General features: G+C 59.3%; 1 protein-coding gene across 10 annotated transcripts in view; it reads right to left on the minus strand.

The window, feature by feature from the left end:
- PTPRS (protein tyrosine phosphatase receptor type S) overlaps positions 1-17,262 on the minus strand; it is a 90,445-nt gene that overhangs the window by 5,490 nt on the left and 67,693 nt on the right. For 3 of the 10 annotated variants that reach the window (XM_073220485.1, XM_073220486.1, XM_073220484.1), the window contains exons 11-27: positions 13,093-13,398; positions 11,802-11,995; positions 11,674-11,700; positions 9,460-9,577; positions 7,599-8,204; positions 7,088-7,185; positions 6,721-6,974; positions 6,017-6,110; positions 5,696-5,911; positions 5,036-5,193; positions 4,543-4,554; positions 4,152-4,264; positions 2,676-2,723; positions 1,510-1,607; positions 1,313-1,436; positions 925-1,100; positions 724-843 (exon numbers count right to left, since the gene is read on the minus strand). In XM_073220485.1, coding sequence (XP_073076586.1) covers positions 724-843; positions 925-1,100; positions 1,313-1,436; positions 1,510-1,607; positions 2,676-2,723; positions 4,152-4,264; positions 4,543-4,554; positions 5,036-5,193; positions 5,696-5,911; positions 6,017-6,110; positions 6,721-6,974; positions 7,088-7,185; positions 7,599-8,204; positions 9,460-9,577; positions 11,674-11,700; positions 11,802-11,995; positions 13,093-13,398 — 2,762 coding nt within the window. The remainder of the gene's footprint in view (positions 1-723; positions 844-924; positions 1,101-1,312; positions 1,437-1,509; positions 1,608-2,675; positions 2,724-4,151; positions 4,265-4,542; positions 4,555-5,035; positions 5,194-5,695; positions 5,912-6,016; positions 6,111-6,720; positions 6,975-7,087; positions 7,186-7,598; positions 8,205-9,459; positions 9,578-11,673; positions 11,701-11,801; positions 11,996-13,092; positions 13,399-17,262) is intronic. The other 7 variants (XM_073220490.1, XM_073220491.1, XM_073220487.1 and 4 more) reach the window with 7 other exon arrangements.

A 17,262-nucleotide genomic window follows, 5' to 3' on the forward strand; every position in this document is an offset into this window, starting at 1 on the left:
GGTGCCCTGATCCACATTTTTCCCCTCTGCAAGTAAGATTTCTTGTCACTTTACAAATTTATCATCGATGTCTTATTTTTTCAACCAGACTACAAGCCCCACAAGGGCAGGACGTATTGTCTGCCTCCATCCCTGCTGTGTCCCAGAGCCCAGTCTGTGCTTAACCTGTGTGAATGAATAGAAAGTCCTCTCTTGTCTGTGTCCTTGGGTTTCTGGCACTGGGGCCAGCTGTGTGCTGGATGCGGAGAACGGAACCGGCAGGAGCCGGGAGCACTGTGGGGCCGGTAAGCACCTCCCCTAGCCGTCATGACAAAAAATGTCCCCTGGGTGGCACACTGCCCCAAGGGGGAACCACTGACAGGGAACACGGACGGACGGATGCACGTTACAGACGGCGGCCGTGGGCCCTGACCGCCCAGACTCACAGCTCTTTCCAGCTCTGCCTTCCACCCAAGACAGAGGGCAGGCCCAGGCTGGGTGGGGCCAGGGGGCGAGGGGCGTGTTTGGTTCATGGCTAAGTTGGGTTCTGCTCGTTCCGCCCTGTGGCTGGAGACAAGACATGTGCCCTTTGAGCCTCAGTGTGCCCATCCACGAATGGGGTCAGCCTGGGTCCGTGTGTTCGATTTTCTCTTGGTCCCACGGGGAGCTCCAGGCAGACACAGGGGCCCCGTCTCTCTCCTCTGTCCCACAGCCCTCTCCTGCAGCCCCCAGTGCCGGCCCTACCTTGTGCAGGGAGAATGTTCGCACGCAGAACGTGGCCAGCTCGATGGTGTCCAGCAGCGTGACCTGGATGAAGCCGTAGGTTTCCGTGCCCCTGTTGGGCCAGTACTGATCACATTTGATCTGCGCCAGGTGAGAGAACAGAGGTGAGCATGGGCCTGGGGGCGGGCCGAGGGCCTGGGGGCTGCAGGGGCCAGGCCTCACCCGGGACTTCTCCTCCAGCCGGGTCATCATGACAACGGTGGCTGAGCGCTGCTCCCACACCATCCGCCAGAAGTCACCGAAGGTCTCGGGCAGCGGCCCCTGCGTGGCAATGTACGCGTTCTGCCGCCGGTAGCCATCCACGTAGTTGGCATTAATGTAGTCACTGCCCACAATGCCTGTGGCCAGGTGGAGAGAAGCCAGGGCTCAGGGGGGTGTTCTGTCCCTCGAAGCAGTCTGCACCTGGCCCACTGCTTCCTGGAAGCCCTGCTGGACTGCCCCCCTCTGTCCCCAAGCTTGTCCACACTGGCCCTGCCCCGTGTCCGAAACAGGGCAAAGGGCCTGCATGCTCCGTGGAGAGGGGACGGGTGATGGAGCCGGGACGGTCTACCTTCGATGGGCTGGAGGATGACGCGGGAGTGATCGTAGGCGATGACGTTGGCGTAGCGGTTTTTGGGCTTGTTTACTTCCAGGTTGGAGTGCTCCCACGTGAACTGCTGGCCTGGATCGATGGACTGGTGGGAAGGAGTGGGAGGGGTCAGGGTGTGCGAGGCTGGGTCTGCAGGGGGTCTGGGGGGCACCGCTCACCTCGTACTCCTGGGAGAGCTTGAGGCTGTCGTTGGCCTTGAGGCGTTCCGTGTGCTCGGCCATGTCCGCGATGGGGATCGGTGGGTGGCTGAGCATGCCTGGGGGGGAGAGCAGACCCCGCCAGCGCGGGCTGGTCACTGGGGGGCCAGCTCGGTGGCTGGGGGCGGGGGTGCTCTATGGTGTGAGTCTGCATGGACGCGCTGCAGTTAGGGGGGGGGCAGGGGAAGGGGGTTCAGGGCGCCCTTGCTGGGTCTGCCCGCAGGCGGAGCCTCGAGGCTGTAGCTCCTGGCCGAGCCTGACACCCCCGGCTCACATTGTGCACCCATTCTAGCACCCCCAACCCAGATGGAGACGCAAGGACACCCTTTGGGACCTCAGACTCCTAGTCTCTTGTGGCAAGAAGCACGCAGGTGACACAGAAATGGAAAAGCAGATGCAGTGGGCTGGCCTTTGGGAACATCGCTGCCCCTGGTGAGGGAGGGAGACTGACATGCCTTTCTGCCCTTTTGGACTCGGAGGGACGGGATGGTCCTCTGCCTGGGGGGGTCGGGGATCAGGGAGGGAGGCCCAGGACGTGTGCGTGTTGGGAGGGGGCCTCTCCACTTGGGCGTGCACCTGTTTGGGGCTGAAGCAGGTGCACTGAGCGCCCCACCTCTGAGGCTCATTTCCTCCTCTGGGCAATGGAAGGGTGACATTCCTTACCTCCGGAGCCCCTGGCACATGGCGGCTAAGCGTGTACTCCCTGTGCACCCACGCTGAGCTATGTGCCAGCATGGGATTCGGGTGCTGAACGATTAGCTGCCTGGCTGGTAAAGTCTCCCCGTGTGCCCCCTGCACCCCCAGGTGCTCCTCTAGAGCCCACGTCTGAGGGGTCTGAGACTGGTGCCCAATTCACCTGGTGGGCCCCCGCCACCTGCCAGCAGGCAGGCTTCTGTTCTTAGGTACACTGTGTCTCCCTGCGTCCCTGCACCCACACACATACACGCAGTCGTGACCACTGACCTAAGGGCCCAATGGACCAGACCCCTGCCCCCCTCGAGAAGCCAGAGCGGGACAGGTGGGCAGAGATCGGAGGTGGGATGGAGGAACCAAAGATGAAAACAAACGGGGTGGCGGGGGGTGGGGGACAGCAAAAGGAAGCCGAGAACAGAGACACAGGAACTAACTTTCAGAGTGAAACCCCGGCTCCCTGAGGGGGCGGCTGAGGCCTGAATCTGCAGGAACAGCAAACAATAAATGAAAACGCGCCGGGGCCCCGCCTCCCCCGCCCCTCGCAGGGGGCACGCACCACGGCCGGCGACACACGCGGAGGGCAGGGCAACTCAAATGATGGGGGACACATGGCCACCCGGGCCCCACCCCAAGGACGCACAATCATGGCCATGTCTCCCTCTGCACGCTGGCCAGTCCTGGGTTGCAGCCGAGACTTCGGGAAGATCCCAAGGCTTTAGGCGGTCCCGTCCACAGGACCAGCCCCCCACCCCCAGATCAACCCGGCCTCGGGACCCCTGCTGGGGTCGGCAGAGGGGATCTTGGAGGAGATGGAGGGCGGTGCGGGAGAACGTGGGGTCGGGGAAGGACACCCGGGCCCATGCCATGAGCTTTATTTAAGGAAGATAGCAGCCAATCAGTGAAATAGATGTTAAAAACCCTCACTTGGATGGAAGCAGAACTGACTTACGCGAGCCCAGAGACAGAAAAAAGAAGGGAGCACATTAGGGGTGGCGTATGAGGCCTTTTCACTGTCCCTTATGGAGGACTGTGGCCATGAGCTAAATATTAATGATCCAAATAATGTGGACAAAACCAGAACTGATACGAGACAGTCCAGCGGCAGGAAAGAGGACAGAGCGTGTTAGGAAGCACGGAGGCCGTTCCCGGGTCCTTAGGGAGGCCTGTGGCCGTCGGCTAAATGCAAGTGTACGATCGCCATTTGGCTGGAGACGGTTACTAGTTAGGAGCCAGTTCAGAGACAGGAAGTAGAGACCAGGACAGGGGCAGAAAGACAGAGGAAATCATGCTGTGAGCCATCAGTTAAATACAAAATTCTTTGGTTGGAAGCTGCTGGCATGAGTCCATAAAGGGAGGAGACGGACAGGGGTGTGTGTGGGTCCCTGTACGTGGAGATTGTCAGGCAGGAGGACCTGCTTCATCCGGTTCTCCCGCCAGGCGTGGCCGGGGACTTTAGCCGAGTCCTGTTAGCCTACGGAGCCTAAGGAGGCACGGGGACTGTGAGCCCCCATCGCCCAGGAGGGTGGAAGCTCAGGGCATGAGGGAGGTGGAATAAGGCCAAGGGGAAAACCTAGCACCGGCTGCTGAATGGCCTTAAGACTAGCGATGGGAACAGGCGTAGCTTTTTCTACCGGAGGAGATAAGGGTTTGTTTTCAGATGTCCGTTAAGTTCCTGGAGAAGAGCGTGACCCCCGTTGAATGCAACTTTTCAAAGCCTCGCTTGGCGGCAGGCAGAATCAGACTGTGACAGTTCCAAGCCCTGATCCACGGAGGGGTTCGGGACCCGGGAATCGAACTGCACGAAGCCCAGCTCAGTGAGGGCGGGTGATGGTCCCCCAGGTGGTGGCTTCCTCTTCCCCTGTGCTACCACCCCATCAGCACCGCTCCTGGCTCCCTGTGTCGGCACATACCTGGCGTCTGGAAGTTGATGCGTCTCATTTCCACAGGGTCCTTGGGGTGGTGGGGGGCGAGGTCGGCGTTGTTCAGTAGGCATTTGGTGCGAGGCTCTGAGTCTTTGCGTTTACTTTGCGGAAGCAAGTGGGAGAGTGAGTGAGCACCAGTGCAAGCCCAGAGATGCACGTGCACACGTGGGAACACACACCAGGCACCACGAGCGGCACCTCTGCGGCCGGTGGGGGAGGGTTGGCGGATATATACCACCGGGGAATCCCAGGACTGGGCAGTCGCCCATCCGCCCCGCCCAAGCAGCCAGGCCACCCCTCACCCCGTGGGCGCAGGGCCACCCCAGCCCCCTCCTCAGCCTCCCTCCCTGAACCTGCGAAGGGCAAGGCCAGTTCTCACCTGTCAGGCTTGCTGCTCCAGAAAGCAGACACAGGTGAGCAGGAGGAAAGAAGACGGGTGAGGGGGTGCTGGCCGGGAAGGGCGGGTTCTGTGACTGTGGGTGCTTAACCTCTCTAGTCCTTCCTGCTCGGGCCCCCCCACCACAAGGAGGCATGTCTCAGTCCTCCCCTCCTACACTGGGACATGTCCTGTGGGGCCACTTAGAGCACCATTCTCATTAAACTGGCAGCCCTGACCCCAGATCTTGCTCAGGGGAGTGTGGGGCTTGAGAGGCGTGAAACCACTGGCCTGGTGTGAACTGCAGCTCTGCCATTTCCCAGACTGTGCGACTCTGACCGTGTGGCTTAACCTCCGAGCCAGAGCTTTCCTATCTGTGCCACAGAGGACTTCTGTGCCAGTCCTCTGAGGTAGCCGCTCCCCAGACTTTTCCAGACCCCCTTCCTTTTCCAGGAAGCCCTCCCTCCTGTCAAGCAGGGGAGGGCAGGGGGCTCACTTCTTGTAGAGCAAGATAGCAATAACAATGCAGATGATGAAGACCACAGCCAGCACAGGCCCGATCACCCAGATGAGGCCCTCCTCGCCATCCACGATGGGCTGGGGGTCCGGGTTATCCAGCTGGAAGGGATCTGAGAAGGGGCTGGCCGCAAATGTCTGCAAGAACGGGGGTGGCGGGGCTCCATCAGTGCCCACACTCCTTGTGGTGACCAGACAGGTCTTCCTCAAACACAAATCTATACCCCTCCCTACTCGAAACCCTTTTATGACCCCCAAGAACACTGACCCTGGTGGCCTGCGTGGCCTGGCTCTTGCTAATCTCTGCTGTCCCCATTCACCTCTGCTTCAGCCACTCTGAAGCTCGTTTTGTTCCTCTTGTACCTCCAGACCTTTGCACATGCAAATCCTGAGAATACCTGGTCTTTGCTGAACTCCTGTGCATCCGTCAAAACCCCAGTTCTGGACTCCCTTCCTCCAAAAGCCTTCCCCTTGGGATTTCCACAATCTCAAGCCCTTCCCTTTGTCTAGCCCTAGCCCTGGGAGCCGGTAGGATCTGTGTCTGGCTCTGAGGTCAAAGCCCTGGGGGCTGAGGCCACAGAGGGGCCTGCCTCAGTCAGTGGGTATGGCTGGCTGTGGGAAGACACCACTTGGGACTTACGGGCTCACTCTTCTGCAGCACGGCAAGCACAAAGAGAACATATCGGTGGCCAGGCTCCAGGCCCCTGTTGTCAAAGCCACCGTACTGCTTCTGGTCACCAGGATGGAAGGCAGGCGGCAACATGGAGAAGCGAGCGGCAATGTAGGGCCGGGGCACCTCCAGCTGGCGCGAGTGTCGCAGGCTGCGCCTCTGCAGCCGAGAGATGTCCTGGATAAGCTGTGGGAAGAGAGGCATGGGGTGCTCAGAGCGTGCCTGGGAGCAAACGGGATCCCAAAAACCAGGACAGGTCCGGGCCTCACAGGCTGGGCCCCAGCCCCTCACCTCCTCCAGGTCCATGTCTTCTGGGCTGCCTAGTGGGGTCAGAAACTGGCCCCCACGAGACTTGCGCAGTGGCACCATCACAATGAAGTAGTTCCTGTTGGGAGATGAAGAGTCAGGGGCACTGTCTGTAGGCAAGACCAAGGGTTGCTGTGTGGGGGTGAGTGGAAGAGCCCTGCTCTCTGAGGGGTCTATTCTACAGCGCAAGCCATATACAACTATAGTTCTGACTCAAGCCTCCAGGCTTTTGAGCACACTGTGCCTTCAACCTCAAAAGCCTACATGACAGTTATATTTCCCGAACTCCTACAGATCCTTCAAAGCCCTAGCTTCCATGCCCACACATTCTTGTAGCCCGTAATCCTTCTCTGCCTCCCACCCAGAGTCCTCCTCTTCCCATTGGCGACCCTCAACCCTGTTGCCTCTCACTGCCACACCATGGAGCTGAGAGTGTGTTTCCAGCTTTGTTTCCCCACTGGAACCCCAGAACTAGCAAACTGTCAGGCGGTATCTGGGAACACTGGAAGAGCAGGCAGACACACAGGCCACATTTAGTGACAGCTCCCATGAGAAACGCTGGACCTTCAGGGCAAGTGCACGATATGGGGCTGACATGACCCCCATTTTATAGACAGAGAGAGATCAAGTAGCTAGCCCCAGCCCTGCAGCTGGCTAATGATGAGGGGGGTGCCGGGGGTCAAGCATACTGGACAGGCACAGGGCTCTGGCCGTCGGGCAGATACACCATGATAAGGCCATCTGAGTCGGGCTTAGGGGCCACGCTGGGCTTGGCGCTGAGCAGGTTGAAGGCGGTCCAGGCGGTGACCGTCTGCTGGAGGCCCCCCAGGCTGCTGCCACGGTTGGTCAACACAAAGTTGTAGAAGGTGTTGGGTTTGAGGTGCGTGATGAGCCTTTTGGTGGTGCGGCCATCCACGTCGAGCGTGAGCCCATTGTACTGGATCTGTGGGGGAGCCGGCTCAGCAGGGGCTCTGAGCTGAGCCCCAACCCTGGCATAAGCCACCCTCCAGCCCACGTCCCGACCCAAGCCAGCCCTCCTGCCCACGGTGGCCGCACCTTGTAGGGTGTGGGGGAGTTGTAGTTGTCGGGGAACTCCCAGCTGAGCAACACCGATGTCTTCATGATCATCTTGACCTTGAAGTTCTTGGGTGAGACTGCGGGCAGTGGCCGAGCGGGAGAGAGCAGAAGAGAGGCCCGGTGAGTGCCGGACGGGCGGGGGGCGGGGGGTGGAGGGGGCGGCCCAGGCGCTCCCTGTCACTCTCTGTGCCTGTGCTCACGGCCTTACTGCCTGGCCCTGCCTGGCCCTGTCCCAGGTCCCTGCTGTGGGAGACGGCGCGGCTGCAGAGAGAAGGCAGGTCGGGGGAAGGGGGTGGGAGGGGGATGGTGGTGCCCCTAGGCACGTCCCACCTTTGCCAACGCCGGAGCCTCGGGGTCCGGACTTGCCTTGAGCGTCCACAAGGAAGCAGAAAAGTGACCACTTACCTGGGTGGGGGAGAGGGAGGGGGCTGGGGCAGGGGTGGGCGCGAGGCCCGGTCCGGCTCTGGTGCGGGGGTCCCCGCGCGCCTACCTTGGTCCCGCAGGAACGTCCGGTAGCGGACGGGGGGGCTGTAGGGGCCAGGGCCCTGGCGCGTGTGGGCCCGCACTTGGAGGTCATAGGCCGTGTCGGGCTTGAGGCCCTGCAGCGTGAGCACGTTCTCGGCGCCTGGCTCGGCTGCTGCCAGCAGCTCGGTCTCTCGGGCGGGGCCCGGGGCTCCGGCCTCCCGCACAGCCACGGTGTACTTGACAATGGCCCCATTGCGCTCGGCGGGCACGGGCGGCAGCCAGCGGAGCAGGACAGTGCTGGCTGAGGCGTTGCCGGCTGCCTCTAGGATCTGCGGGTGGCCGCGGGGCGTGTCCTCGGGGATGCTCAGCACCTTGGCCGCCTCCTCGCCCAGGCCGCCTCGGCTCCGGGCCGCCAGCCGGAACACGTACGTGGCCCCCTTGTGCGCACCCAGCGCTGTGTAGTGGTCCTCAGAGGGCGGGAACTCCAGGGTGGCCAGAGGCGAGTCCTCGCGGCCGAACTGCAGGCGGTAGCCCAGCACCTGGTCCTCGGCGGTGCCAGCCGGGGGCTCCCAGCGTGCCAGCAGGCTGCCCTCAGGGGTCTGCTGCACCGACAGGGTGGGGCGGCCCAGCACTGCGGGGACAGGGGGCAGGCGTCAGGGCCTCGTGGCTACCCACGGTTCTAGGAGCAAGGGCTATCATTTTTAAAAATGGGTCTCAGGAAGGCCTCACACCGAAGTCAAGACTGAAGGAGCTAAGGGAGCAAGGGGAACAGAGTTCCAGGAAGAGGGAACAGCCAGCGCGAAGGCCCTCGGTCGGCCCACGGTGGTGAGCGTAAGGGACAGCAAGGCAGGGGACTCAGAGAACCCGACGAAGGACGCCATCCACAGATGTCACAGCAAGCCTCATCTATTTACCTCCTCCTTTCGTCCCTTGCCTCATTTATTTGTCCCTTGCTTCCTGCTGGCACATGATTAACACCCGAGAGACAGCAGCACATACAAAACCCTTCCCTTGCCCTGTGGCTCTCACAGTCTGGGCGATCATCAATGCACCACGGTCCTGATAAGTCCTGCAGCAGAGCAGATCTACAAATAAAACCAGCCTTCTCCACTGCAGAACTCGTCAGGACCTTTAATGACCTGCCCTGAGCAGTCACAGCATATACGATGGTGTCTGTTTAGCAAGCATGGCTCTAATGCAAAATCCCTGAGAGAGGCGGAGGAAATCTCGGGAGGTTTCTTGGAGGAGGTGACATGGGCACTGGATGCTGGAGAATACAGAGACTAGGCAGATGAAGGAGCAGCACCAGCAAGGGGCTGTGTCCAGCCGGCCTTGAATGTCACACTATGTGGTCAGAGGTACAGCACTGAGAGTCCCTGGAACACACCAGACCGGTTCCCCACTCCAAGCCTTCGCCCAGGCTGTGCCCTCTGCCATGTGCACTCTCCCTGTATGTTTCTGCATCGCCTCTGTCCTCACTGCTGTTTCGGCTCGGGGGAGAAAACAGCCCACTGGGACTGAATGGAGGGGCCAGAAGGGGAAACTCAGGCAGGGCCGCCAGGAGAGGAGGCGTCATGGGGCAGCAGGGGAGTCAGACACAACCCCCCACCCAGGGTGCTCAGGGCTGTGCTGGGGGAGGCCTCCCAGAGGAAGGGGAGGAGCCCGCCAGCCCTGAGACGGGAGTCCGGGCACAGGGAAAGGCGGCACGGGACACAGAGCTGCAGAGGGTTCCGTCTGGCGGGGGCTGAGCTGGCAAGGCGGTGGGTGAGGAGGAGGAGGCAGGGCTGGGCTGTGCCAGCCCTGAAGGCCCTCCCGAGCAGCTCCCCCCCTTTGCCCTCGCTGTGCCCTCTGCCTGGTGCACCCGCTCCCCCACGGGCCCCGCATACCTGCTGCCATGGTCACTGCCACCTTGGGTTTGCTGCGAGCGCCGTCGCCTTTCATGGTGTAGGCGGCTACAGTGACGGAGTAGGCGGTCTCAGGCTGCAGGTTCGTGATGACCATCTCCTAGGGGCAGGGGGGTGCCAGTCAGCAGCGCAACCTGGGCTGAGGGCAGCCCTCCCCACCCTCCTCCCCATGCACACGTGGGGCAGGGCCTGGGGGCAGGGACGTGCACACGAGCTCATGCACACACCCTGATCTGCAGCATGTCCATGCTGATGGGCACACACAGCCTGACACGTCGTCACTGCCCGCCTGGGCCAGTGCAGCCCCCTCCCCCTGTCCTCAGCTACCACACTTGCCCCACAGCCTGGCCTCCCCCAGTGGCCACCAGAGGGCGCCTGTGAGCACCCGCGTCACCTCCCCTGCCCTGCCCACAGCCCTCCAGGGCTCCCACCTCCCTGGAGGTAAAAACCCTAATCTCCCCCACTGCCCAGCGGGCCCTGCATGACCTTCCCCATCTCCTGCCTTCCCTCCCTCCCCTCTCTCTCCCCTTCACTCACTCTGCCCCAGACACGGGGGCCTCCTGGCTGCTCCTCCCACACACCAGGCCTGACCAAGCCCCCTGTGCTTTCATCTGGGCTGTCACCCCCTCAGCACGCTGGAGATTCCCTAGACCAGCTCGGGAGAGCTAATACGTTTTCAGGAATTTTGTGAGCCAGGATTAAACAGCTGGCATTAAAAAGTAACATATAATCTTATAAATAAAAAAGACAAAGATAGTAAGTACTCAAAACGCACCCCTTCCTAATCGTTTTGTTAACTACTATCTCTGCTCACGGAGTTACCAGGTCTCCTGTCTCTGCGGTAGGAGACTGGAAATCACGAGCACTCGCATATCAGCATTAGCTTGAAGTCAACGTAGCGAGAATATTTACACCACGGAAATGGGCAAATTCTACAAATCAGGACTGTACCCGCCCACCCACCCAACCCCGAGAGCTCAGCGCTCAGCATTTACACTGCCATCTACACCTTGCCCCAACCAGAGCTGCAACTAGACTTGAGTTTGTGTCCTGTTCTGATGACCACCCCTTTCCCACGCGGACTCTGACGCCCGGGAAGTGGGGCTTGTCCTCTGTCTGTCATCGCCACCCCCTGAGCGCCAGCCCCGGGTCCACGCACAGCGGGCACACACACAGGCCATTGCCGCTTACTCAGGCACACTCACTGCACGACAGCACCCGACCTGCACACCCCCCCAAAGACAGCCCCTCCAGTCACACATGTGCTCATGTCCCCACGCATGCACACCCACAAACATGGTGTGGCATGCCTGGGAGCTGTGGGGTGGCCCTAGGTCAGGAGCATGAGGAGGAGGAAGAGGGATGCACAAATGGGGGGGGTCTCCTGCCCCTGAGCCTCACATTCAGTCCCTCCTGGGGTCTTGGTGGGAGTGAGGTGCTCACCCAGAACCACATGAGAACTGCCTCCCCAGGACTCAGGGCTGGGGGGAGCAGGTGGCATTGGGGTCAATTTAACATCAAACTTGGGGCTCTCAGAAAAGCCTGTGGCCTGTGTTAGGGGCCCAGAGACAGGCAGCATCTTGTTCAAAGTCACACAGCAATGCTGACTGGTTCAGGGCCTCCCGGTAAGCCTGGAGGGGTGGACACGGTGCACTGCAGGCCTCCTTTCCCACCCTGGGCCCACTGACCCATCCCATCCCTCAAGGGCCAGAATGAAGTGGACGCTTTGTCCTGAGGGAAATTTCTGGGTCAGGGGGGGAGCTGAGCTGGGTGTAAGAGGGTCAGGCTGGGTTGGTACATGACCCAGTTCTGATCGGCCAGCTGTGTCCACCAAAGGCCATGGTGCGGAGTGGAGGGTTACGGCGGTGGGGGAGGCATCTCAGAGTTGCAGGAATCACTTGAGTAAAGGTGTGGGGAGCGGAAGGCGTGAGCCTAAGGAGTAGGGGCTCCCCAGGTAAGTGGGCTGACAGAGGCCCCTCCCCCCCACCCCCACCGGGCCAGGCCTTTCCCTCGTGTCTGGGTCAGGCTCCCAGTCCCACTGGCCTGATCTGCAAACAGATTGCAAGCCCCAGCCCCTAACTGGGTGCACAGCCGGGGCTCAGGGGAGGAGACCCTTTAGGAGGGGCGTGCAGGGGGTGGTCACAGCACAGCACGGCCGCAGCAGGAGCACGGCAGTAGCCAGGTGGCGCTACTTACATATTCGGCCGTGTCGTCCGTCTCCCACTGAGCGCGGGAGGAGGCGGCAGGGGAGAGAGGAGGAGGTGAGCGGGGAGGCCAGGTGGAGAGAAGCAGCGGGGGCCGCCCGCCCCGCCCGCCCCGCGCACCTGGGCATCGGCCAGCATGACGTCCTTGATGCGCGGCGGACCGCGGGCCTCGGCGCCCTCCATGCGCACGTAGTGGACCTGGTAGCCGCGGATCTGGCCGTGCTGCCGGCCGGGCGCGGGCGAGCGCCACAGCACGCGGATGGCCGTGGCATTGAGCGCCTCCGCCTCCACCTTCCGCGGCGGCGCGCTGGGCACTGGCGGGGACGGGAGGGCAGGGGCGGGCGGGGCCGTTACTGGGGCGCCGAGTGGCTGCGGGGTCCCTGGGCGGTCTGAGCACTCACCACTGGCCGGGCGGGCATGCCTCGTGCACGCCTCCCACAGCCTGGGGAGGGGCCCTGCCCAGGAGCGGGCCACACAAGGTGATGCGTGCGGGCCATGCGCACCCTGTTCCGCGAGCTTGACCCACACTGCCTCCATCCCGCACTACCTCTTCCTGGTAGGAGCTCCCACCTTACAGATGGGGAAGCAGAGGCCCAGAGCCTTGACTCCGTGACCACAGGGCAGGGCAAAGCTGGGCGGTCCAGCTGCGTGGCTCCTACTTACTCCAACACGCGGCCAGCCCACTTGGCACCCGGGACCCTTCTCACCTGCCCCCAGGTCGGAGCCCCCACCCGAGGCCTGGCAGGAAGCACTGCTCAATTCTTCCCCACGCTTAGGGCATGACATGGGGCTGCCAGCCGACCTTTCTAGGCCAATGGCTGGGAAAGCAAACGAGGTTCCCAGAACCAAGGGGCGTGCGATTTTACTGGGGGGTTTCTCCCCATACCTTCAGCCTCTACCCCGTCTAAAGTCTACTGGAGGAAAGCCACACCTTTGCAGCTGAAAACTTTCTAGTTTGAAACTGGCCGTGGTGGAAATACTTACACCACAGAAACCGGCCAGCGCTGCAAAACAGGGTCTGTCCCCTGGAGAGCCACCTGCTAAACCTGACGAGGATGCGGCCGTCTACAAACTTTGCGGGCGGGATGGCCCAAATCGAGGAAGCTGCAGGTCCCGGCTAATCCCGAGTCCAAAAGCTAGAGTTCTGGGGTCAGGGGCCCTTATGTGTTGCAATCGCTGCTTGCTATTTCTTACACCGTTTCCACGGTTTTCCACCACTGGACCCAAATACAGGGGCTGCCAGCTTAACTTCCCAGGCACAAGGCTCAGAGAGAAAAATGCTGCCCGGAAGGCCTGCGCACTTCGTGTCTCCCTCTCATGACCGCGGCGTGTCCCCTTCGGCCAACAGCGAGCCCCGTTTTGCAGAGACAGAAGGCTCCGAGGCGGGGGCCGGGCTGGGCCTGGTGCTTACCGTCCTCGTCGGTGCGGACGACCACGGGCGAGCTCTCGGGCCCTGGTCCCACCTCTGTGTGAGCGACAGCCGTGACGCGGTACTCTGTCCACTTGTCCAGCGCCTCCAGCAGGATCTGGGTGGTGGTCGGGGGGATGCCGTTCACCTCCTTGGGTTGCGGGTCCTCCGAGCCCAGCGGGCGGTAGCGGACGCTATAGCTCACCAGGGCCCCGTTGTGCGTTTCCGGCGGCGGTGGGCGCCAACTTACCAAAATGGCTGTGGAGCGCGTGCTGACACATTTAACGTCTTGAGGGGGGGCTGACGGCTCTATTGGAGGGGGGAGAGCGTGGGGGGTGGGGAAGGGAGGCGGGATGGGTGGGGAGGGGGCGGGGAAACAAAAGATGGGAAAGAGAAAATAAAAAAGAAGATGATAACAAACAAAACAGAACCAAACCAAAGAGAAGTCGAACCCAAAAGAAGCGGGTGTCAACCAAAGGTGAGATGGGTGGGTGGGGATGGGGGCCGGGAGGGCTGGCCAAGAACACTGCGCTCACCACCCAGGGCTGCGCCCACCTGGCACACAGTAGGCCTCAGGTAGAGGGCAGCCACAGTCCCCATGGAGCACACCATATGCGTGCCAGGCCCTGTGTCTGGTGGGATAGCAGTAAAAGCCCCACTTATTGGGTACCTACTATGCACCAAGCACACTGCCGAGTGGGATAGCAGTAAAAGCCACATTTATAGGGTACCTACTGTGTGCCAAGCACAGTGACCCTGGGATAGCAGTAAAAGCCCCATTTATAGGGCACCCACTATGCACCAGATACTGTGCCAACTGGGATAGCAATAAAAACCATTTATTGGGCACCTACTATGCACCAAGCACTGTGCCAAGAGGGACAGCAGTAAAAGCCCCATTTATTGGGCACCCACTATGTGCCAGGTACTGTGCCAATTGGGATAGCAATAAAAATCCCATTTATTTGGCACCTATTATAAGCCAGGCACCATGCCAAAGGCTTCATAGAATAACAATATATTTTTTTACTGAACACCTACTGTGTGCCAGGCACGCCATCAGGACAGAATGACAGTAAACATTTATTGGCTATCTAGTATGTGCCAGGCACTGTGCCATGGGCTTCAGAGAGTAACAGTAAAATACTTATTCACTCAGCACCTACAATGTACCAATAGGCACAGCAAAAACTCACTTACTGGGTACCTGCTATGTTCCACGCACAGCACAGGGATAGGATAACAGTAAGCACACTAATTTACTAAACACCTACTGTGTGCCAGGGAAATAGCAGTAAAAGCCCCATTTATTGGGCACCTACTGTGCACTAGGTATGCTGCTAAGAACTTCATAGGACACCAGTAAAATCACATATTTACTGAACACCTATCCTCCCAGGCACCCCAATAGCTCACTTCAACTAGGACCACTTCATTGGCCTCACTCCAAGAGAAAATAATGCCCATCTTAGGTACCCACTGTGTGCCAGTTGGCATGCCAAAGGCTTTACAGAATAACAATATAAGTGCTGCTTATTGTACACTTGCTATATTGGTACCAGGCTCACGGCTTTATAGATAACACAGCCTAAATGTAGTACCTACTGTGTGCCAAGGTCTTTCTAGATCATAATTCTGGTTTGCGCCCCTACTGTATACCTGGATCACACTAAGCCTAATTTCCTGAGCACCTACTATGGGCTGGGCATGATTATAGTCCTCTATAAAGATAAAAATAGTGGTTGCCATTATGTGGCACCTACTGCATGCCAGGCACTGTGCTACGGGCTTTATCAGGTATCAGTAATAGTCCTCACATAATAAGTCCCATACTATGTGCCAGGTATTGCGCAAGGCCCCTGCTTGAGCAATTAAGCACCTACTGTATGTCAAATGCTGTTAGTAATGGATAATGGTAGTCCCCAGATATTAAGTACTTACTGTGTGGCAGGCATTGTCATAAGGACCTTATATATAAATGGCAGTAATTCTTACTCACTGAGTACCTACTGTTTGCACACATGCTGCCAACAGCTTTGCAGACAACACTTCCGTGTTTTGAGCTGAAACTGTCCCCAAAGCTGCGAGGGGCCCTTTTAGAATGATGCTGGCTCACTTCCGAGCCCCTACGTGTGCCTAGAGCCAGGCCAGCATGTTTAAAGAAAGTGCCACTCATTAGGCACTTACTGTATGCCAGGCATTGTGCCAAGAATAATCAATCATCATACTTCATGCTCCAGTTACCTACTGTGTGCCTGGCACAAGGTTAAGCTTGTTACAAACTACAAGTAGTTCCTGTTCACTGAGTGCCTACTGGGTACACAGCACCGTGCCAATCCACACTTGGATTTTAAAACAGCAGCTGCATTTAGGGAGTGCCTACTGTGTGCCAGGCAGCAGGCTAAGGCTTTGTTGAAGAACAGTAATAGTTCCTACATTATTAAGCACATGCTTCAGCAGAAGACTCTATGGGTTTAGCACCTCCTAAACACCTCCAGGGCCTGTGTTTAGGGCACTGATTGGTAATAAAACTCACGTTCTGTGCATTTTCTGCACAACTAGTACCCTATACCCTTTATAGACTCACAATGCACCTCCTTTAATTCTCAAGCACCCCTAGGTGGCTGGAACTATAATCCCGCCCCACCCCACCCCCAGCCTATGTCACAGGTTGGAGAACCGGTGTCAAAGCCTCCTTGCCTGGCTTCCTATTATCATTCATTTTGTACCTGTGGGTGCCAGGCCCCACCTATCCTGGTGCCTTTCCTGTATCATGTCTCCCATTTTACAGATGAGGCAACCGAGCCCGGGAAACAGCACGCTTGCCTGCCTGAGGGCATGTGGCAAGAGCCAGGATTCGAAGGTGGGCTCAGCTGTTGTCCACAGCCTGTCTTGGCTTGAGATTGGGACTTCAGACTTTCGCCTGTGTCTTCATCAGCTCGGGTCAACTGAGGATGGCCAGAGCCACACTCCCTCAGCTGTCCATGACTCTAGGGTCCGCCTCGCCTGGTGGGAGGCCCAGGAAGGTCATTGGCTTTGCTCAATGTCAAGGCACAGGAACCATCATGCCAGCCCCATTTGTTCACTGAGCACCTGTTTATAGAGTGTTTACTATGGGCAACCCCGTGCTGGGGTCTGGGACCCAGAGATGAATCAGAGGCTCCTGATCTAAAAGACCAGCGGCCACGTCAATGGCTTACTTCAACTAAAATGACCCCTGGCCTCAAAGTGAAACACCAGAACTCCCTCCTCCAAAATTAGACACTATGGGGGCCCCCTCCCCCATTTCTTGACCAGCCACCCCAACCAAAAGTGCCTGGGGGGATCAGGCAGGAGCAGAAAAACCAACCGAGGAATGTGCCAGAAGGAATGGATTCGCTGAGAAAGGGGGAGGAAAAATAAAACCAAAACCATAATAAAATAAGAAACAACGGTGATGGTGACGATGATGAGAAAAACCATAATAAAAGAAAGAAAGACGCCTTCCAGAAAACTCCCAGTCTGGTTACCTACCTTCCACTCTTCAACTGCTAACTTATAAGACTTTCTTACGAGGGAGGGAATGCGGAGTGCTGAGCTACAAGGCCAGACCGAGCTCTGGGTGGGTCTCCGGACGCAAGCGGGCCCTCAGCCCTGCTCCAGCCCCCCAGTGTGGGCACGCTGCAGTTCCTGGCGCCGACGAGGCGGGAAAGTGGGACGGTGTCTGGGGAGACCCACGGCTGAGTGGTCTGGCCTCCACCTACCCTTGACTTCAGCCTAAGAAGCCCGCAGTCCCCGGGGTGGGAGCAGGCACGCCTGGCCCTGAGTCTTGGCTGCCAGTTCTCTTGGGGCCCACCCAGCTTTCGGTGAGAAGCAGGGAGCCCCTTCTTCCCCACTCCCTGTCCTGGGCCGCCCCAGAGGTTTGCGTGGCTGGGCCAAAGCCGCTTTCTTGACAGCCACGGAGGCTGCCTCCTTCACAATCCAGCCCAACCTGCGTGATGTCTCGGGAGGGGGTGCAGTGCACAGGGCTCCAGATTCCCCATTTCTGGGCAGGCGTGCCTCCTGGGCAGTGGCGTGGAGTCTTAGGGGCTGGATTTGGTCTCTGGACTGTCTGTGCAGCCCAGAGTGGCTGGGAGGCACGCAGGTTGGGCCGTTTTTGTGAACCTGCTTGAGACCAGCGCGTACTCACCTTTG

The sequence above is a fragment of the Manis javanica genome, chromosome 13, assembly GCF_040802235.1.
Source record: "Manis javanica isolate MJ-LG chromosome 13, MJ_LKY, whole genome shotgun sequence".
Lineage (NCBI taxonomy): Eukaryota > Metazoa > Chordata > Mammalia > Pholidota > Manidae > Manis > Manis javanica.